General features: G+C 43.0%; 1 protein-coding gene across 1 annotated transcript; it reads left to right on the top strand.

The window, feature by feature from the left end:
- Window positions 1-20,519, top strand: DCAF10 (DDB1 and CUL4 associated factor 10). The gene is made up of 7 exons (XM_056518363.1): window positions 1-771; window positions 1,350-1,463; window positions 6,199-6,396; window positions 8,304-8,506; window positions 10,465-10,578; window positions 16,957-17,102; window positions 19,713-20,519. The coding sequence occupies exons 1-7, from the start codon at window positions 437-439 to the stop codon at window positions 20,079-20,081; spliced, it is 1,479 nt and encodes a 492-aa protein (XP_056374338.1). The 5' UTR covers window positions 1-436; the 3' UTR covers window positions 20,082-20,519.
- The last annotated feature ends 2,059 nt before the right edge of the window (window positions 20,520-22,578 follow it).

Below are 22,578 nucleotides of genomic sequence, written 5' to 3'. Positions count from 1 at the left end.
TCTCTTGGGTAACTGTGGTTTACGAGCAGAAATCTCAATGGAATACTGCGCTATCCGAGTTTCAGCACAGACGTAGCATTGTGTCTGCTCGAAGACGTGACCCGCACGCTCCAGTGTGTACACATGACTGTATGAGACTGGAGTGTAGATGGGCGCCATGTGATGACGTCATAAGTCACCCCCGCCCCCCCGCGAGCGGTGCATCATACAATCTGTCCGGAGCCTAGCCTGTGGCCGCTCTCGTTATCCGAACACGGAGTAGGGAGAGCAGGGACGGGCTAGTGGTTGCTTCGGCGGCCGGTGTGGCCCATGCGGATATGCCCCTGTGCACTGCACCACCTTCAAGGCCCCGGGGTGCCAACGGCTGAGGGAGGCGGGCATTGTACCAGTGCGTCCTCCTGCACTAAGCAGCGGCATCTCTAGCCTTGGTGGGAGAATGAGCAGCGCCAAGGAGGAGAGGCCGGAGGATCAAGCGAAAGAAGATGCCAGTGAGAAGAAGGAGGAACCTCAGCCCAGTTTAGATCCTCGGAGCCCCGCCCCCGCGGAAGAGCAGACGCCTGAGAATGTCACCACCAGTGCAGATAGTGCTGCCGGTAGCCTGTTCTATTGGCTAAAGGACCGATGCCTGGGTCGGGGCCTGTGTGTGGATCCAGCCCGAGACAACTACAGGGCCATGACCGGTCTGTACAGCTCCATCCATCCGGCTGACTCGGTGAACCTCAGCACAAGGACTCATGGAGCAGTCTTCAACCTGGAGTATTCCCCGGATGGGTAAGAGCCAACGGTAGAAAAGGAGTAGTGTGAAGGCCCCATGATCCTCATCCAGAGCGCAGCGCTTGCTGTCCATTAAATCTGAAAGCTTAGAAGAAGAACCAAATGGTCTTCTTAAAGAATATGGCCACAATGGATAACGTATTGGGGGAGGGGGAATCTCTAAAATCTGTGCCACAGAATCTGCTCTGGAGGATGGTCTTCTCAAAGAGCTGGCCATATCAAGAGGTTTTTACTGTATTGTTTATTATTGACCTATTAAATATCAGCATTATTTTATGTAAAGTTTTCACACTGGATGGTGGGAAATCCGGATGGCAGGCCGACCAACTGCAGTGTTTTCACTGGATGGCGGGCGGGCCGGCTGACCGCAGAATTTACAATGTCAGAAAGCAATGCGCTGTTATCTGCAACGGCCAATGCGGGAGACTTTTTGCCTACTATTATACTTCTGGGTGCATGTTATTGCTATGAAGCAAGTCTGCAAGTCGCTGAATGCAAGAAGCTAAGTGATGGGTTTGCTGGATATACACAGGATATGTAGATTGTCTAATTTTATTTTCTGTTCCTTTTCTTAGCTCTGTACTGACGGTTGCCTGTGAGCAAACAGAAGTCCTCCTATTTGATCCGGTGTCTTCAAAGCACATAAAAACCTTATCCGAGGCACATGAAGACTGTGTAAATAACATCAGGTCAGTGCATCCTAAAGTAATATATCTATTCTTGTGAGTGTACTCACATGGGGTGGATTTGTAAATTACTTCAATTTAAAAATCTTAAAGGGTAGCTCCCACCATCACTTTTTTTTCTTTTCTGTCCCTGCCTATTACCCATCTATCCCTAACCCCCTCCCTGCCTTTAATTATTATTATTATTTTTTTTTTTACATATTAAAAATGCTTTTTTGTCTGCCTGATAGTGTGCTCACTACCATGCAGACTTCCCCAGCAGGCACCACATCACTGATGCCTGCTGGGGCTGACACTTCCGCCGGTAGTTCACCTATACAGGGTGCCTCCAGCTGTTTCCCCACTGCAACTCCCAGCTTGCCCTGACATCTATTGGCTGTCAGGGCATGCTATAGGTGAACACCGCAGCACATACCGCTCCCCACCGCGCAGCCCGCAACCCCCCCCCCCCCCGGCCCCGTCACGCCGCTCAACTCACTCCCCCTTAGTTCACCCATAGTACCCCCTCCCCGCCGCGCAGCCTGCACCGCTCAACTCGCTCCCCCTCAGTTCACCTATTCAGTGTCCCTCCAGCTGTTTCCCCACAAATCATATCTGTAGGGATTGGTTGTTCACCCATCATATATAGATATTATAGCTGCACATCTAACGCCCCCCCTATCTATTCATTAGTTGAGTAACACTCTGTCCCTCTTATAGCAAATGCGGGAGGGTATACCTCTGGGCTCATTTTTGACCTTTTTTTAGTTAGTTTTTTTGACACATTTTTTTGAGTGCCATGACACCACTGTACACGTTTTTCTATTCATTACGCTGATGCATTTTTTTCTACATATAGGTTTTAATTAATTATTATTAAAGGCTATGTTTTATATTGTACCCTAATCTAGTCGATCAGGAGGAATTCTCTCAGTGATTAATTTTCTATAATCCTCATGACGTTTATCATGATGGTACTCTGACCATGTAAATTGGCGTGGTCCGAGATCGGTGACATTTTAGGAACTGTCCAGAGCAGGAGAAAATCCCCATAGCAAACATATGCTGCTCTGGACAGTTCCTAAAATGGACAGAGGTTTCAGCAGAGAGCACTGTGGTCGTGACAGAAAAGAAATTCAAAAAGAAAAGAACTTCATCTGTAGTATACAGCAGCTGATAAGTACTGGAAGGGTTACGATTTTTTACAAATCTGTTAAACTTTCTGGCATCAGTTGATTTAAAAAAAATAAATAAAAAAATAAAAAAAAGCTTTCCAGCAGAGTACCCCTTTAACCGTTTTTCAGTTTTTGCATTTTTGTTTTTTCCTCCTTACCTTTTAAAAATCATTACCCTTTCAAATTTCCACCCAAAAATCCATATTATGGCTTATTTTTGCAGTGACATGAGTCATTTTACCCAAAAATCCACAGCGAAATGGCAAAAAAAATTATTGTACGACACAATTGAAGAAAAAAACGCGGTTTCTACGCAGTGCATTTTTCAGTAAAAATAATTATCATTATTCTGTAGGTCCATACGGTTAAAATGATACCCTACTTGTATAGGTTTGATTTTGTCGGACTTCTGGAAAAAATCATAACTTCATGCAGGAAAATTTATAAGTTTAAAAATGTCATCTTCTGACCCTATAACTTTTTTATTTTTCCGCATACGGGGCAGTTTGAGGGCAAATTTTTTGCGCCGTGACCTGACATTTTTATCGGTAACATTTTTGTTTTGATCGCTTTTTATAAATTTTTTTAATGGTCTAAAAAGTGACCAAAAATACGCTATTTTGGACTTTGGAATTATTTTTTTACGTGTTCACCGTTGACCGTGCGGTTTAATGAATGATATATTCTTATAGTTTGAACATTTACGCACGCAGCGATACAACATGTGTTTATTTTTATTTACACAGTTTTTTTTTTTATGGGAAAAGGGGGGTAATTCAAACTTTTATTAGGGAAGGGGTTAAATCACATATATTAACACTTTTTCACTTAGCCATAGGGGGCTATAACACTGCACACACTGATCTTTTACACTGATCACTGGCATGTAACAACATGCCATTGATCAGTGTTATCGGCGCTTGACTGCTCCTGCCTGAATCTCAGGCACGGAGCGGTCATTCGCCGATCGGACACCGAGGAGGCAGGTAAGGATCCTCCCGGTGTCCAGTCAGCTGTTCGGAGCTGCCGGGATACTTTCAGTTTCACTTCAGATACGGGGGTCAACTTTGATTGCCGCATCTGAAGGGTTAATACAGGGCATCACCACGATCGGTGATATCCTTTATTAGCTGCGGGTCCCGGCCGTTGATGGTCGCCGGGACCGACCTGTTATATTGCGGGAGCCGGCGCAGGACGTAAATATACATCCTGCGTCGTTAAGGAGTTAACATCTTAATGACCACGGACGATATTTACATAATGTGGCCGGCTCCCGATCTGTGAAGAGCGCTCATAAGCTGAGCGCGCTTCATATCTGTGGAGTCCCGGTTGCTGTCAGCAACCAGGACCCGCAGCTATTACTGGACATCGCCGCTCAGGCTGATGTCTGGTATTAACCCTTTATACTCCGCTATTAAAGTTGATTGTGGCATCTAAAATGGGAGAATACACTGCCAGTTAGCTAAGCAGAGCTGTTAGGGTCCCGAACAGCTGAGTGGACAGCGGGAGTTGTCTTACCTTCTTCCCGGCTGTCCGATCGGCGTTTGATTGCTCCAAGCCTGAAATCCAGGCTTCAGCAATCAAGCTCAGAAAACACTGATCAATGCATTCCTATGGCAATGCATTGAACAGTGCCTGCAATCAGTATATGCAATGTTACATTGCATAAAAAAAAGTTTAAAAAAAAACTTAACAAATGTGATTTAACCCCTTCCCTAATAAAAAATCAGAACTCATTTAAAAAAAAAGTGTGTAAATAAAAATAAACATATGTAGTATTGCCGCGTGCATAAATGTCTGAACCATAAAAATTAACCTGTTGGGGACCACGGGCGTATGGGTACGCCCTTGCGCCTGGGTACTTAAGGACCAAGGGCGTACCTGTACGCCCGTGGGAATTTCGATCCCCGCCACTAGCCGGACGGAATGCCTGCTGAAATCATTCAGCAGGCATCCCATGCAAATGCCTGGGGGGGTCCTGAGACAAATTTGCGGCGATTCTGGGCTGATCTGGTCTCTGATGACCCGATAGCCTAGAAAATAGGGATGATCGGAGCTGTCAGTCTGCTCCGACCATCCTTAAGGATAGGAGTGAGGTGGCAGGGGTGCCACCTCTTCCTATCCCCTGCGATGGGCTGGTCAGGACTGACCGGCGAATCGCAGGGGTGGGGTGAAAGTTCAGTTTCGCCCCTGGATGTCGGGGGAGAGCAGGGGAAAGATGGCGTCGATGTGCGGGGGCCGTGGATGCGGCGGGGACTGCCGGCACCGGTTACCTGGGTTCATGTGGGAACCAGAGGCTGACTGGAGGTGGCAGGCAAGTGGAGGCAGCGGCGGCGGTGTTCCAGATGCAGCAGTGAAGATTGCCGTAAAGTAATCTTCACTGATGCTTCTAGGAGTTTCAAAACTACAACTCCCAGCATGCCCAGACAGCCTTCATGAAATGTTTGAATTTTTCACCAAGAAATGATGCAAGTATCGATGAAATTGTACCACTAACAGAAAGTAGAATGTCACGAAAAAACTATCTCTGAATCAAATTCATAAGTACAAGCATCCCAGAGCTATTAATGCTTAAAGTGACAGTGGTCAGATGTGCAAAAAATGCTCTGGTCATTAGGGTCAAAATGGGCTTGGTCTGTAAACTGTACAGTCAATGGCGTACGCGCCAAAAAATTCCAAAGTCCAAAATAGCATAATTTTGGTCACTTTTTATACCATAAAAAAATGAATAAAAAGCGGTACCGCTAAAAAAAATCAGATCACGGCGCAAAAAATGAGCCCTTAAACCGCCCCATACGCGGAAGAAAAATAAAAAATGTTATAGAGGTCAGAAGATGACAATTTTAAACTTATTAATTTTCGTGCATGTAGTTACATGTCATTAGAGAGTAGAATTGGTGGCACAAAAAATAAGCCATCATTTGGATTTTTAGGTGCAAAATTGAAAGGGTTATGATTTTTAAAATGTAAGGAGGAAAAATTAGAAAAACGCTTTGTCCTTAAGGGGTCAAAATGTAGTTTTGCGTATTGGGCTCCTTCACAGTCCTTTGAAATGATGGTAGTTGAGTTCTGCTCAACTCCTGGAAACCTGATGGACTTCATAGGGGTCTGAAAAAGACAATTTTATGCATACCAATTTTGTTTAAAAAAGTTTGCCTTTTTTTTTTTTTTTTTTCAGCAGTGCAATAATAGAAAAACTATTTAAATTGGGTTTTGCCTCAAATGTATTGGCCCACAGAATAAAAAGAACATGTCATTTTACCATATAGTGTACTGAGTAAAAACCAACCCCCCCCCCCCCAAAAAAAAAAAGTTGCATAATTGTGGTTTTCTTATCGATATCTCCCTCCACCCCCGCCCCCCCAATAATAATTATTGTGTGGTTTCGCTGAATATTTTATGAAATGTAATGAAAGGCGTCATTACAAAGTACATTTGGTTGCTAAAAAAACAAGCCCTCATATGGGTCTATAGGTGGAAAAATGAAAGAATTTAGCAAAAATGAAAATTGTCTGTGGTATATTGTTGGGATTAACCCTTTTATGGTATTTCTTTGCAAATAACTGTTTTTACTCTTTGTGCAGATTTCTGGACAACAGAATGTTTGCCACCTGCTCAGATGATACCACAATAGCACTATGGGACCTTAGGAAGCTAAATACTAAGGTGTGCACTCTACATGGGCATACCAGCTGGGTAAAGAACATAGAATTTGATACCAACACAAGGCTTTTGGTAACGTCTGGATTTGATGGCAACGTCATTATCTGGGATACAAATAGGTAAAGAAATAGAGAATTCTAAATTGCAATTTGACTTAATTGGCAATTTTTTTGTTGTACAAATGAGAAGACATACGCATGTTAAATGGGTTTTCTGGGAAAAAACATCTGGATGTATAGTATACAGTGTGCAGGATGCATTGTGGTTTACTTGAGCAGCTAGTGCTGGCACTACACCGATTAGCTTTCTTGTGGATAGGCCATCAATATTTTTTTCCCTTGGAAAATCCCTTCATGTGAGAATGGTGCATTCCTTTATGTGAAATACAGTGTAAGGATGTGCTGCAGAGGGGATATATGAACATGTTACCGCAGTAAGGGTATAGCCACACATAGTGGAAATGTTGCCGGTTTTCCACAGCAGAAAACTTGCAACATTTCTGCATTAATATCTGCTGCAGGAAATAAACACCAAATCGTGTAGATTTTGAGGAGGATTGCTTTGGTTTTGGAGTGGATTATTTCCCTGAGAATTATCAAGGTATTTAAAATCTAATGGTCAATTGTATTTGACTTAAATCTCTTATACATCTGCAGAGTTGCAGGTTTAAAATCTGCACCACAGGTCAATTCCCATATGGATTTTGTGTGGATTTTTTTCTGCAGTGCGAAAGGGAAACTGATAGCCTGTTCACCCGCTGCCATATCCCAGCCGAACAGGCGCCGAATCTCATTCATTTAAATGCACCGACAGGAGTCAGATAGTGACTCTGGTCGGCTCATTTATCCAGTTTTGTGATCAGAAAGAAAACCGCAGCATACTACAGTCGGCACATTTAAATGAAAGAGATTCTGTGCCGGTGCAGCTGGGATACGGCACGACCTGTTTTGAAATTTCCCAGCTGGATCCGGCAGCCAGATGTCACAAGTAGAGATGAGCGAACTTACAGTAAATTCGATTCGTCACGAACTTCTCGGCTCGGCAGTTGATGACTTATCCTGCATAAATAAGTTCAGCTTTCAGGTGCTACGGTGGGTTGGAAAAGGTGGATACAGTCCTAGGAAAGATTCTCCTAGGACTGTATCCACCTTTTCCAGCCCACGGGAGCACCTGAAAGCTGAACTAATTTATGCAGGAAAAGTCATCAACGGCCGAGTCGAGTAGTTTGTGACGAATCGAATTTACTGTAAGTTCTCTCATCTCTAGTCACAAGTGTGGTGTGAATGCACCCTTAGAGCACAAGAACGTCATAGCGGGGAGTTCCCTGCTTAGGTTTCTGTTCTGGTGGTCTAACATCATCCTTGTTTTTGCATCAATAGCCATTTAAAGGGGTACTCCGGTGCCAGAAAGTTAAACAGATTAGTAAATTACTCATGTTAAAAAATCTTAATCCTTCCAGTACTTATTAGCTGCTGAATACTACAGAGGAAATTATTTTCTTTTTGGAACACAGAGCTCTCGCCAGACATCACGAGCACAGTGCTCTCTGCTGACACCTCTGTCCATTTTAGGAACTGTCCAGAGTAGGAGAAAATCCCCATAGCAAACATATCCTGCACTGGACAGTTCCTAAAATGGACAGAGATGTCAGCAGAGAGCACTGTGTTCCAAAAAGTACTGGAAGGATTAAGATTTTTTTTTTAACAAAAGTAATTTACAAATCTGTTTAACTTTCTGGCACCAGTCGATTAAAAAAAAAAAAAAAAGTTTTCCACCGGAGTACCCCTTTAACTGAATATGCACCATATAATACTACAGTTACCCTAAAGCAGCTGCTGTCTGGTTGTTGATTCTATCAGCAATTTGCTGGGAGCAAGATCTGCAGTGGTCAGATGATCACCATTGCATGTTGTAAAAAAGATGATTGCACACATAAGGGAAACCTTTTTGTCTTAGATTTTTGCATTGTTTTGTGTACAATTTCCATAGTCTGGTATTTTATTGTTTTATTGCTTGCATTTAACAGGTGTACTGAGGATGGTTGTCCGCACAAAAAATTCTTTCACACCCGTTTCCTGATGCGTATGAGGCTGACCCCTGACTGTTCAAAAATGCTGATCTCTACTTCCTCTGGTTACCTGTTAATTTTGCATGATTTAGATCTGACAAAGTCCCTAGAGGTTGGCAGTTACCCTATCTTGAGAGCAAGAAGAACAGCTTCCACTTCAGGTACAACTACTGACAGGTGCTGACTGGTTACCATGGCAGCTTGAAGGCCTCTGCCTACCATGGCAGATCTGCTTATACATGCTGCCTTATGTAGGCTGTACGAGCAGCATGCTGATATAGCAGATCAGTGCAATGCAATAGTGTAAGTAAGCAAACAATTGCTTCCAAAAGTTCCCTAATAATGTCTAACAAAAAAAACTTTTAACAACAAATAAAAATCCAAATTGCCCCACTTTTCCCCAAAAAAACTTTTTTAATCACCTCATGGGGAGATACTAAAACTTTTAAAACATGAGTTACCTGTCTTCAAACCATATTTTCTAAACTAACTTAGATTATATTCCCTAACTACTCCTAACACCCCTCCTGCTTTAAAAAAAAAATTCTGAGCTTTAAAAAGCTGTGTATCATACCTTTCCCCCTGCTCACATTATGTGAGCTCCCGGCAGGAGAAAGTGGGTGTACACCAGCAGGCGTGACGTCACTGAATCCCGCGAGAGCTGTGCCTCGCCATGCCACACACACACTTCCTGAGTTTGGTCTCCTGCCAGGCTGGGAGGAGACCAAACTAACTGTTTGATTTGCGGCAGGGAACTGAACTGGCTGTTTTTTCTATCACATTAAAAACATATAAAGGTTGAGAATTTTAACAGCAAGTAAATAGTAAAAGGGAACAATATATTAAAAGTTTAGTTTGGTGACAGGTACTGTTTTTAAATTTAATGTTAATGATCCTGTAAGGCTGCTTTCACACTATGAAGTTCACCTGTTAATAAACGTACGTTAGAAAAATAATTATTAACACCTGTTAAACAACCCCATTCAAGTCAATGTTTTTTTTTCCTTTACTCGTTATCACCGGTTATAGCCCGTCATGACTAACAGATGTTAGTAGTGACTGGAGAAATAACGGGACATGCACTAATTTTCCGCCCGTCACAAGAAACGGGTAAATTAACGGACGTTATTGTTAACATTGAAGTCTATGGCAAACAGATAAGCCTTTGTCATCCCTTTGCACCCTGTTTTTAAATATCCGTTATTACTTCTGAGCATGCTCAGAATAGTTGACATCAGCAGAGTCCTGCAGTGCTGAAGGACTACTACTCCCATCATGGAACAGACTTGATTCCATGATGGGAGTAGTAATTCCCCGGCTGCGGGAGTCTGCAGACAGCTGGGGAGGCTACATTAGTGTTTGTACTACTACTACCCCCATCATGGAACAAGGTCTGTTCCATGATTGGGGTTGTAGTACAGGGGCTGAAGGATTGATCGCACCTGGCCTCACTTCTGACACCCGATGCGATCAGAAGTTATTAAGCGGGAGAGCGGGCGGCATGGTCCGCAACCCTGCGATCGCGATGTATTTACTTTCATTTTTAAATTCCCCGCTGGGAGCCCTGAATGGCCGGTTCTGAGGAGCTATTCAGGGCTCCCGCAGGGTTTTTAAAAATGGACAATGTGAGGGGACATATGTATATTAAGTGTTATTGGGGGGGGGGCAAGATATATAGCGCTGCAGGGGGGGGGGGGGGCATAGAGCGCTATATATTTAGCCCCCCAGCGCATTTATAATATGCCTCCCACCGGCGCATTTATAAATATATATACCCCCTCCGGCACATTAATAAAAATATATACCCCCTCCGACGCATTAATAAAGATATATACCCCCGCCAGCGCATTAATAAAAATATGACCCTTGCCAGCACATTTATGTTTATATCACATATTGTATGCTCTGCCCTTGAGTTTTTACGCCCAAGTTGCATTATTTTGCACTTATTCACATTCAATGTATTTCATCCATGAGTTATTGTGTTTTTTTTTTTTTTTATTACTGAGGTTTTCAGGATGGTTGTATTGTATGTTTAAATAATTGTTCTCTGAAAAATATTAATTTCGTGTGCATAAGATGCAAATGTGAACATATCTTTGTTCTGTATTATCCACAGATGTGACGACATCACCAACTGCTTCTGACACCAGACCATCCAGTTCTCCCTGTCATCATAGTGATTTAGGCTCCCTGTTTGAGAAACATGCTTCCCGGGCCTCCCAAAGAGAAGGTATGTCCCCAAAACACTACTTTGGCCTGTTAGTTTGTAAAATAATGATAAACTAAGCACTCATTGAAGCCCACTTCATGTTTTCTGATTTATTTTTTAACATTGAAATGCAATGCAGAAGTTACGCCCCCTCCCATAGACATGAATGGAGGGGGTGTGGCGTGATGTCAGGTAACATCTCTCATCCTGGAAACACAGTGGTTTCAGAGACTGGAGCAGCAGCCCGGCATAGAATGCCGAGTGTTGCACGGAGATCGCAGGGGGTCCCAGACATGGGGGATAAGGGGATATGATGTCTATGGCCGGAATACCCCTTTAAGTGTACATGATGCCTATTCTGGCCAAAAGGTTGAAACACTGTTGTGCCAGGATGACCCTGGTAGGTGTCCTATGGTGATCCTCTTTTTTTCACACTACATTTAAGACTATCGCATGCAGGCGCAGTGATGTACCTGAAGATAATACTTTTGTCGCTGCAGACAGTCACCGCTCAGCCCGCTACCGTTGAGCCGGCAAGAGCGGTGATCTCTCCACCGGGAGCACCACAGTGCTCACTGAGTCCTATCTCCAGACCAGGCATAAGGCACCATCAGCCAGATCGGATATTCAAGTCCCCCTATACTACGGGTACCCGGTCCCTGAAATTTGGGTATCGTGAGTACCTTGGGGGGTATTTGAATGATTAAAATTAGTGTCTAACCATAACTTTATGCATGTGAGAAAAATATATTGCAATGTCCCATCACCAAGGGTATATTTAGAAACAGGTTGACATTAGGAGAGATCACTATGTTTTTGTTATAATTCTATTTTTTGTGGAACAGTGATAACAGAGACTGCTTCATTTGCGCTTGATGCACCTATGTGGAATAGTGCATCCGCAACTAATCATTGGACCTGAATTAATACTATTGTGGATTCATTCCCATATACATGTATTTATTCATGTTTTGATTTTCCTTATGGATAATTTAAGCTATACTATCTCCAAGTATTTCCCCTGATGACTCTGCTGACATAAGCAGAAGAAACTCGTAGGGAATCTAGGGGCATATAAAGGGAAGTCTAGGGTCAGGTTCCTGTGTGGGGCCGCCCTTCTAAGGACGATGCAACACTTGCCAAGAAGGGAGGTCTCGGGTGAATGATAGGGTGCGTTTAGAGACAGGACAACATTTCCTGATGGTCCATACTCACTGCCTATCCCCACACATATCTGTACCCATACCTATTTGTGTTCACACTTCACCTTGAGTTTGATCAGCACGTAATTTAATTTATTTTGTGTATTCGGTCCAAGGCCTTTTTCAACTGGATGATTAAAAGTAAAATTTTATGATTTATGCATTTCCTCAATAGAGATTGTGTTAGACAGTGACATAGCAAACTTCTTGCTTGTCAATCATGCCTGCCGAGGTGTAAACACAGGCAAATGGCTGTGACTAGTTTCAGCCCAGATGACTACTTGCTAGTTATTTGCACAGATAGCACCAATGGCCTGATATACCATGGACACAGTAGGAATAATTATTTAATGACCCATAACATGGTATGAGCAGTTTTATAGGGTAAAATCTGTTTTCTTTAACCCCTTAAGGACGCAGGACGTAAATGTACGTCCTGGTGAGGTGGTACTTAACGCACCAGGACGTACATTTACGTCCTAAGCATAACCGCGGGCATCGGAGCGATGCCCGTGTCATGCGCGGCTGATCCCGGCTGCTGATCGCAGCCAGGGACCCGCCGGCAATGGCCGACGCCCGCGATCTCGCGGGCGTCCGCCATTAACCCCTCAGGTGCCGGGATCAATACAGATCCCGGCATCTGCGGGAGTTCGCGATTAAAATGAACGATCGGATCGCCCGCAGCGCTGCTGCGGGGATCCGATCATTCATAACGCCGCACGGAGGTCCCCTCACCTTCCTCCGTGCGGCTCCCGGCGTCTCCTGCTCTGGTCTGTGATCGAGCAGACCAGAGCAGAAGATGACCGATAATACTGATCTGTTCTATGTCCTATACATAGAACAGATCAGTATTAGCAATCATGGTATTGCTATGAATAGTCCCCTATGGGGACTATTCAAGTGTAAAAAAAAATGTAAAAAAATGTAAAAGTAAAAGTAAAAAAAAAGTGAAAAATCCCCTCCCCCAAAAAAAAGTAAAACGTCCGTTTTTTCCTATTTTACCCCCAAAAAGCGTAAAAAACATTTTTTATAGACATATTTGGTATCGCCGCGTGCGTAAATGTCCGAACTATTAAAATAAAATGTTAATGATCCCGTACGGTGAACGGCGTGAACGAAAAAAAATTAAAAAAGTCCAAAATTCCTACTTTTTTAATACATTTTATTAAAAAAAAAATTATAAAAAATGTATTAAAAGTTTTTTATATACAAATGTGGTATCAAAAAAAAGTACAGATCATGGCGCAAAAAATGAGCCCCCATACTGCCGCTTATACGGAAAAATAAAAAAGTTATAGGTCATCAAAATAAAGGGATTATAAACGTACTAATTTGGTTAAAAAGTTTGTGATTTTTTTTAAGCGCAACAATAATATAAAAGTATATAATAATGGGTATCATTTTAATCGTATTGACCCTCAGAATAAAGAACACATGTCATTTTTACCAGAAATTGTACGGCGTGAAAACAAAACCTTCCAAAATTAGCAAAATTGCGTTTTTCGTTTTAATTTCCCCACAAAAATAGGACAACTGGTCGCGCAAAAAACAAGCCCTCATACTAGTCTGTGGATGAAAATATAAAAGAGTTATGATTTTTAGAAGGCGAGGAGGAAAAAATGAAAACGTAAAAATTAAATTGTCTGAGTCCTTAAGGCCAAAATGGGCTGAGTCCTTAAGGGGTTAAATGAGCACTGTCATGAACTTTATATATATATATATATATATATATATATATATATATATATATATATATATACGTTGTAGTACTTGTGTACTACAACATATCTCTAATATACATCAATTATTTTTTTGTGGTTAAAATATTCTATTTTCCATTTGAAATCCAGACACTAGGGGTCTCCCTTCGAGGGAGGGGGTGGGGGGTGTTCTATATTTTTTAACTTTTTTTTTTCTTTCATTATATACCAACCATTATAGGAACTTTATCAGTCTCGGCAGGAATGTCTTGCACAGCAGGTAGAGCGATGCTCCTATACTCCTCCTCCCTGGGGTAGCACATGAACTGCTAAACAGGCAGGAGGAGACCCCAGAGCAGCCTGCCGGTGCTATTGGCCGCTCACCTATGCGTGCTCCCTACAGGAGAGCAGCATAGAGGAGGTGAGGGCGGAAGTCGGTGCCCAGCAGGCATCAGTGACATTGCGCCTGCTGGGGAAGTCTGCTTCCTGCTCAGAGTGAGCAGCGGAGCCAAGATAACAGTTTAGAAGGTAGGGAAACATTTTGAAAAGGTAGGGAGGGGGTTAGGGATAGATTAGCAGTAGGTAGGGACAGAAAAAAAAAATATATATATATAGATGGTGGGAGCTACTCTTTAAGACACATTTATTATGTATTTTCGTGCAACTCTTGTGACAAGGGAGTGTTTTTTTTTTTTCTCTCCAGGTCAGGGGTGTAGCTTGTAATTTCACCACACCACATTTATCATACAGCAAGAGACACTAAAAAAAAACTATTGGCTCATCCTTAGACAAACTATTGGCTCATCCTTAATGTAAACTTAAAACTGGGGCACTCTAAACTAGGGATCGACCGATATTGATTTTTTAGAGCCGATAACCTGTGAACTTTCAGGCCGATAGCCGATAATTTATACCGATATTCCGTGCATTTTAATCCCACCCCAAAATATCCTTGGTAAAATGAGGGTGCAAGTGTGTGTGCGGGAATACCCTGATAAATTGTTTCTGGTCTCGCAGAAGCCGCTGCAGATCAATGATTTAAAGCGGCCGCTTTAAATCAATGAACTGCAGCGGCTTTTGCCGGACCAGAGACCGCCGCCCGCTTCTCTCTCCCTGCCTGTCCTGAGTCCAACCACCGCCGCTGCCCTGCGACGGCTTTTACGGGGCCATAGACCGCCACCCGCTTCTCTACCCCTGCTGGTCCTGAGTCCAACCACCGCCGCTTGCCTCCCTCTGGCTATCCTCTGGCCAGAGACTGCCGCCGCTGCCACATTGCCTCCCCCATCCCCGGTTTTATAATTACCTGTTCCCAGGGTCCGCGCTACTTCTGGCTCCGGCAGCGTCCTGAGCTGTCACTGTGTGCCGGGCCACTGACGGTGACGTCGCATTGAGGATGTCACTCGTCATTGCGCAGCGCACAGCAACAGCGCACAACGCCGCAGGATCCAGAAGTAGCGTGGACCCCAGGAACAGATAATTATAAAACCGGGGATGGGAGAGGCAATGGGGCAACGGCGGCGGTCTCTGGCCAGAGGATAGGTAGGGGGAGGCAAGCGGCGGTGGTTGGACTCGGGAACGGCATGGGGAGTGAATCGGGCGGCGACGGTCTCTGGCCCCGAAAAAAAACTATAGTTCATTGATTTAAAGCGCCTGCATTATTGGCAAGGTAATTGCCGCTACCAATAACTTAGAAAATCGGATAATATCGGCCAAACCGATAATAGGTCGATCCCTACTCTAAACACTAGTAAATCTGTCACAATGTATTGTGGACACGTTCCCCGAGCTCACTATTTTATTGTTGCTTCTGGTGATCCTGCAGTTTTATGGCACATAAACTGCAACAACACAGAACCAGGGTAATGGTCATTTATAATGGGAAACAGGTATCTCACAAACAAACAGGGATATTTAAAAATATATATATTACAACATCTCATATATTTGTGTTTACTATTTATTTATAGGAAAAGGAGTAAAACAAGTTAAAAGTACACTTAACCCCTTAACGACCACGGACGTAAATGTACGTCCTGGTTTGGCGGTACTTCACTCCAGGATGTACAGAGCAGGAGATAGCCGATAATACTGTTCAGTGCTATGCATAGGACATAGCACTGATCAGTATTATCAGCTATGTCCTATGCATAGCACTGAACAGTATTATCAATCAAATGATTGCTATAGATAGTTCAATATGGGGCCATAAAGTGTAATAAAAAATAAAAAAAATGTTAAGTGAAAAATCTCCTTCCCCCCAAAATTGAAAATTGTCAATTTTTTCCATTTTACCCCTAAAAAACGTAAATATAATTATATATTGTTAATGATCCACTACGGTGAACGGCGTAAGCGTAAAAAAATAAGTTATAGTTGGTCAAAATAGGGCGATTTTATATTACTGATTTTGTACAAAAAGTTTAAGATTTTTTTTTAAGTGGTACAAAAATATAAAAGTATCTAGCCATGGGTATCATTTTAATTGTATTGACCCACAGAATAAAGAACACCTATCATTTTTACCGTAAATTGTACAGTGTGAAAACAAAACCCTCCAAAATGTTCAAAACTGTGGTTTTCATTTAAATTTCCTCCCTTTTTTGAGGGGTTCGCTGTACATTTTATGGTAAAATGAGGTTTCATTACAAAGTACAATTGGTCATGCAAAAAACAAGCCATTATATGGGTTTGTAGATGGAAATATAAAGGAGTTATGGATTTTAGAAGGTGAGGAGGAAAAAACGCAAAAATAAAATTGGCCTGGTCCTTAAGGTCAAAATGGGCTTGGTCCTTAAGGGGTTAGTAATTGTTTTTACTTAAAGCAGTAGTCCGGCGCGCACTTTTTTCCTTTTTATCCCGTCCGGGCTGCAAAATAAAAGAAAACACACTTTCTCTTACCTGCCAACGAGCCCCCGGAGCTCCGGTACACTCCGGTATAGGTGTTCGGTTCCCGGGCTGTATTCTTCTTACTTCCTGTTAGCCCGGCACGTCACAGGGAGCTTCAGCCTATCACCGGCCGAGGCAGGACATCGCTGCGGCCAGTGATGGGCTGAAGCTCCGTGTGACGTGCCGGGCTAACAGGAAGTAAGAAGAATATAGCCCGGGGACCGAACACCTGTACCGGAGTGTACCGGAGCTCCAGGGGCTCGTTGGCAGATAAGAGAAGTGTGTTTTCTTTTATTTTGGAGCCCAGACGGGATAAAAGGAAAAAAGTGCGCGCCGGAGTACTCCTTAAACATTTTTTTTTGTTAAAAAAAAGTTTAAAGTGTAGTTTGGTGAGAGGGACAAAGCCACTGTTTTACAGGTTGCTGGCTGTCACCAAATCTGCTGATGGATATGCTCAGTGCTTTAATATATTAAAAATGTCAATATATTGAGATAAGGAATTCTTGCACAGGAAAGTCTATTTACAGTACTGCATTGCTTAGGATGACTTATATGATATATTTTGCTTTCTTTTTGCGCTATATACCTTTATATATATGTTTCTGTATTAGGCAGTTCTCCTCGTAACAGCCTTGAAGTTTTAACCCCAGAAGTTCCAGGAGAGAGAGACCGAGGCAATTGTATTACGTCACTTCAGCTTCACCCTAAAGGCTGGGCTACACTATTACGATGCTCTAGCAATACTGATGACCAAGAGGTAAGGATGAGTCTGCAAAGCCTAAAGATATTTCAGAGCCGATTTGTCACTATGACTTGAAAAAATGTTTTTCTTATTGCATAGATCAGAAATTGTAAAGGAAGTAAAGAGATAACCACGACCTTTATAGACATTGTTAATTTCACATGGGGCAAAATCTGAATTTAAAGGTTCTTATGCCACCAGCTGCTTTAACCTCAACCAAAACGCTAGTAGGAGAGGTTATTTCCTTACCTGCTTATACTACCATTTAAGGCAAATGAAATCTAGAAATGATAGATGAAGTAAAAAAAAAAAACATGCCCGCAACATTTGTCACACCTTAACCCCTAAAGGACTCAGGGTTTTTCAGTTTTTGCACTTTCGTTTTTTCCTCCTTACCTTTTAAAAATCATAACCCTTTCAATTTTCCACCTAAAAATCCATATGAGGGCTTATTTTTTGCGTCCCCAATTCTACTTTGCAGTGACATTAGTCATTTTACCCAAAAATTCACGGCGAAACAGAATAAAAAATCATTGTGCGACAAAATCGAAGAAAAAACGCCATTTTGTAACTTTTAGGGGCTTCCGTTTCTACGCAGTGCATATTTTGGTAATAATTACACCTTATCATTATTCTGTAGGTCCATACGGTTAAAATGATACCCTACTTATATAGGTTTGATTTTGTCTTACTTCTAGATAAAATCATAACTACAGGCAGGAAAATGTATACGTTTAAAAATGTCCTCTTCTGACCCCTATAACTTTTTTATTTTTCCACGTACAGGGTGGTATGAGGACTCATTTTTTGCGCCGTGATCTGAAGTTTTTAACGGTACAATTTTTATTTTGAACGGACTTTTTGGTCACTTTTTATTCATTTTTTAATGGTATAAAAAGTGACCAAAATACGCTTTTTTGGACTTTTTTTGCACGTACGCCATTGACCGTGCGGTTCAATTAATGATATATTTTTATAGTTCGTACATTTACGCACGCGGCGATACCACATATGTTTATTTTTTTATATTTACACTGTTTTTTTATGGGAAAAGGGGGGTGATTCAAACTTTTATTAGGGAAGGGGTTAAATGACCTTTATTAACACTTTTTTTTTTTTTTTTTTTTACTTTTTTTTTTGCAGTGTTATAGGTCCCATAGGGACCTATAACACTGCACACACTGATCTTTTACACAGATCACAGGCGTGTATTAACACGCCTGTGATCAGTGTTATCGGCGCTTGACTGCTCCTGCCTGGATCTTAGGCACGGAGCAGTCATTCGTCGATCGGACACCGAGGAGGCAGGTAAGGGCCCTCCGGGTGTCCTGTAAGCTGTTCGGGACGCCGCGATTTCACCTCGGCGGTCCCGAACAGCCCGACTGAGCAGCCGGGACACTTTCACTTCAGATGCGGCGGTCAATAAAAGAGGTACCAATAAAAACTACAGAGGGGGCAAAAAGAAGAGCCCTCATATAGGCGTCAGAAGATGACAATTTTAAACTTACTAATTTTTTTAAGGAAATCTGTCAGTAGTATCACCCACACTAAATCTGTCACACAGGCTTGTAGTGTGGGTGATGCTGATTAAAACAGTACACACATCGTGTAGATTCCCCCAGCCGTTCCACAACAAATTGTGTTTTTCTATATATGCTAATCAGGGCCTTGGGGCATGGGCGGAGCTCCGATCTGAGCTTCGAGCCCCCTGGCGTCATCTTCGCCGGGCGGCCGCTGTGCCCGACTCATGAATATTCATAAACCCTCTCCCTGCTTCTTCGGCCTTGTTATAGTACTGCGCATGCGCCTCTTACTGTGCAATGACGTCTGCAGCTGTGAAGCCGATGGGAATGCTGCTTCCGGGAGGAAACAGTAAGCGGCGCATGCGCAGTACTAGAACACGGCCGAAGGAGCAGGGAGGGAGTTTATGAATATTGATGAGCAGGGTGCATCGGCCACCTGGCAAAGATGACATCAGGGTGCCCGAAGCTCAGAGCAGAGCTCCGCCCATGCCCCAAAGCCCTCATTAGCATATATAGAAAAACGCAATTTGTGGCGGAACAGCTGGGCGAATCTACACAATGTGTGTACTGTTTTAATCAGCATCACCCACACTACAAGCCCGGGTGATACTACTGACAGATTTTCTATTAAAGTAGTAACATTTAAATAAAACTTATATAAATGGGGTATCCTTGTAATTGTATGGACCTGCAGAATAAAGATAAGGTGTCATTTTTAACGAAAATTGCGCTGTGTAGAAACGGAAGCCCCCAAAAGTTACAAAATGACCGTTTTGTTTTTACGTAGTACAATTGGTGATGCGAAAAATAAACCCTTATACATCCTGTAGGAACTTCGTTCTCTTGCTGCTACTTTTCCTTGTTTCCGACCCAAACAGTAATCCGAAGCAGAGAGAATGTGTCAGACTTATGTGAAGTATGTAATGTAAAATCAAAAGGACATCAAAACTTTAAATAAAAGTACATCACAAAAATGTATAAGTTAGGGACACCCATGTTTTTAATCAGTTTTTAATTCCTGGAATACCAATCTAAGAAAAAGTATTTGACAGAGTTCTAGCTGATCTAATAATTTTCCTTTTTTTTTTTTTTTTCCAACCAGTGGACCTGCGTGTATGAGTTTCAAGAAGGAGCTCCTGTACGCCCCATCTCTCCACGCTGTTCTTTGAGATTAACACATTACATAGAAGAGGCCAATGTAGGCCGGGGCTACATTAAAGAACTGTGCTTTAGCCCAGATGGACGTATGATTGCCTCCCCACATGGATATGGAATCAGATTGTTGGGATTTGATTCCCAGTGCAGTGAGCTTATAGACTGTATGCCCAAAGAAGCTGGGACTTTACAAGAAATCCGCTCCCTATATTCTCATAAGGATGTGGTCCTGACAACCAAGTTTTCCCCCACACACTGTCAGATAGCGTCAGGGTGCCTTAGTGGACGGGTTTCCCTGTACCAGCCGAAGTTTTAATTACAATACCGTATTCATGATCAGGTTGTGCTCAACATGTTTCCAGTTATTTAAAGAGATGTCACACATTAGTCTTTACCTGAAGCTATGAAATCTGCAACATAAAATGTTTGAATTAAGGACAATGAACTTGGCCCTTGATGGCTTGTTTCCTCCGTTGGGTTCCATGTTCATAGATTTGCATTAGCACAGCCTCCACTTGAGGTGAGATCTACTCTGCATAGTTTCACTTTAATCGTACCACTGTGTTTCAAAGTAGATACTTATCACCTGTCACAAGAATGGGTCCCATATTCCCCATTTGAATGGAATGGCAGTCAAGCTGCTGTTCAGCAACACTTGGCTGTCATTTCCATAGAGGTTAAAGGGGTACTCCGCTGCTCAGCGTTTGGAACAAACTGTTCCGAACGCTGGAGCCGGCAGCTCGTGACGTCATAGCCCCGCCCCCTCAATGCAGGTCTATGGGAGGGGGCGTGACATCCGTCACGCCCCCTCCCATAGACCTGCATTGTGGGGGCGGGGCGTGATGTCATGAGGGGGCTATGACGTCACGAGCTGCCGGTGTGAGGTGTTTTTTTGCACCCCCGTAGATCCATGCGTCCGCTCCTCCCCCAGCTCTCTGAAGCTAGAGCTGGGGGAGGGCAGAGCAAGGGGAGGGAGGAGGTTCACGCCCCCTCCCTCATCTCCCCTCTCGGCTGGACGCAGATCTCTACGGCACGCCCCCTCCCTGAGGACGTAAATCTCCACGGCAGGTCCCCTCCCTCATCTCCCCGAGCTGAGGACGTAGAGCAGTGCTCCCAATGAGCTCTATGTGTAAAGGGGGACATACTGTATGGACTAAAGGGGGACATGAGGGAGGGGACCTGCCGTGGAAATTTACGTCCTCAGCTCGGGGAGATTTACGTCCTCAGCTCGGGGAGATGAGGGAGGGGACCTGCCGTGGAGATCTATGTCCTCAGGGAGGGTAGATGGGGGAGGGGACCTGCCGTGGCAATCTATGTCCTCAGGGAGGGGGCGTGCCGTAGAGATCTGCGTCCAGCCGAGCTCAGGGAGGGGACATGAGGGAGGGGGCATGAACCTCCTCCCCCAGCTCTAGCTTCGGAAATCTTCGGAGAGCTGGGGGAGGAGGGGACGCATGGATCTACGGGAGCGCAAAAAACCACCTCACACCGGCTCCAGTGTTCGGAACAGTTTGTTCCAAACGCTGAGCAGCGGAGTACCCCTTTAAATGGAATACAAGTGTGCATGCTTAACTGCCTTTCCATTCACGCTTAGCGGGCATGGACCCCCTCATTCTCATGATCAGTGGGGGTTGCTGCGATAATCTGTGGATAGGTGATAAGCATTTATCTTGTGACAACTCTTCAAATAATATATATAAAGAAGCCTATACTTAGTTCTAACAGTCATGACTGTAAAAGACTGTGGCTGTATATTTGGCATTATTTATTTCTGTACAATAAGTTAAAACCTTAATGATTGTGACTTTGAGCTGTGCATGGTGTTCATTATCTATTCAGTGATCAGGTTCAAAGGTCTCACTATTAAAGTGTTACTGTTAAGATTGTACTGCATTTATTGTATAATGTAGACAACCGGCTGCTGTATGATCTGACTGTCATGGCATTTGTTTAGCCTATATGATCTATTACTTGCCTTTGGTATTGTGCAGACAGCATTTTAGAACTTTTTTCTTATTAACCAAGACAAAGTTTTGTTTTGTTTTTGTACAATGCTCATTAGTTTCTTCAAAATGTGTTTCTTAGTGAAATAAAATATTAAACTCTAAAAAGGTTTATCTATGCTATCTCTTGTGCATTGTTATAAAGAATAATCAATGTTGGAGTACATTCACATGTACATAATCCACTGCAAACCCATTAAAGTCAATGGGCAGCAACACTCCGCTTTCAGACACTGCAGAATTTCATCTGCAGGAAATCCTCAGATTTAAAAAATATATATTTCCCTTTCTTGTATCCAACACTATATTTAGCCTAAGGGCCCGTGAACATGGCAGTTGTTTTTTGCACAGAGCTATACAGGCTGTCATACATTAGATATAAAGTGTGCTACAGGTTGTTTTGTCTATTGTCTACAGATTTTATACAGAAAACCCCTCTGTGACCCCCTGAAGGACAGTAGAGGGCACATCTGTGTTATACAAAACAGACCTGTAATATGGCCATGTCAATTAGCCCTTTGTAGTCTATCCTTAGAAAGGAGCGGTGTGCAGACACAACCAAACCAGGCTGTGAGATGCACATGCAGTCAAATTGTTGCAGATGAAGCAAACAAGTCTTGTTTTTACCTGTCCTTCCCTGTAAACTGCGTTGCGATTTTGCATGCGTTTTTTTTTTTTTAAATATCTTTGAGACACTTGCAATTCCCATTGTGCAACCACTACATCTCAGACTAGCCCAAGGCTCCTTTCACACTATGAGCATTCATCCATTATTAAACATCCGTTTTCTGTGTAAAACCAGATGAAATAACG

Source organism: Hyla sarda, chromosome 1 (assembly GCF_029499605.1).
Source record: "Hyla sarda isolate aHylSar1 chromosome 1, aHylSar1.hap1, whole genome shotgun sequence".
Taxonomy (NCBI): Eukaryota; Metazoa; Chordata; class Amphibia; order Anura; family Hylidae; genus Hyla; species Hyla sarda.
Note: the sequence above shows the minus strand (reverse complement) of the source record. Positions and strands in the feature narration are given on the sequence as shown.

Excerpts from the sequence above, each read along its gene's own strand:
- DCAF10 (XM_056518363.1), top strand. The coding sequence starts at position 437 with ATGAGCAGCGCCAAGGAGGAGAGGCCGGAGGATCAAGCGAAAGAAGAT. Across the intron at positions 1,464-6,198 it reads GACTGTGTAAATAACATCAG|ATTTCTGGACAACAGAATGT; the intron begins GTCAGTGCATCC and ends CTCTTTGTGCAG. Across the intron at positions 6,397-8,303 it reads ATTATCTGGGATACAAATAG|GTGTACTGAGGATGGTTGTC; the intron begins GTAAAGAAATAG and ends TGCATTTAACAG.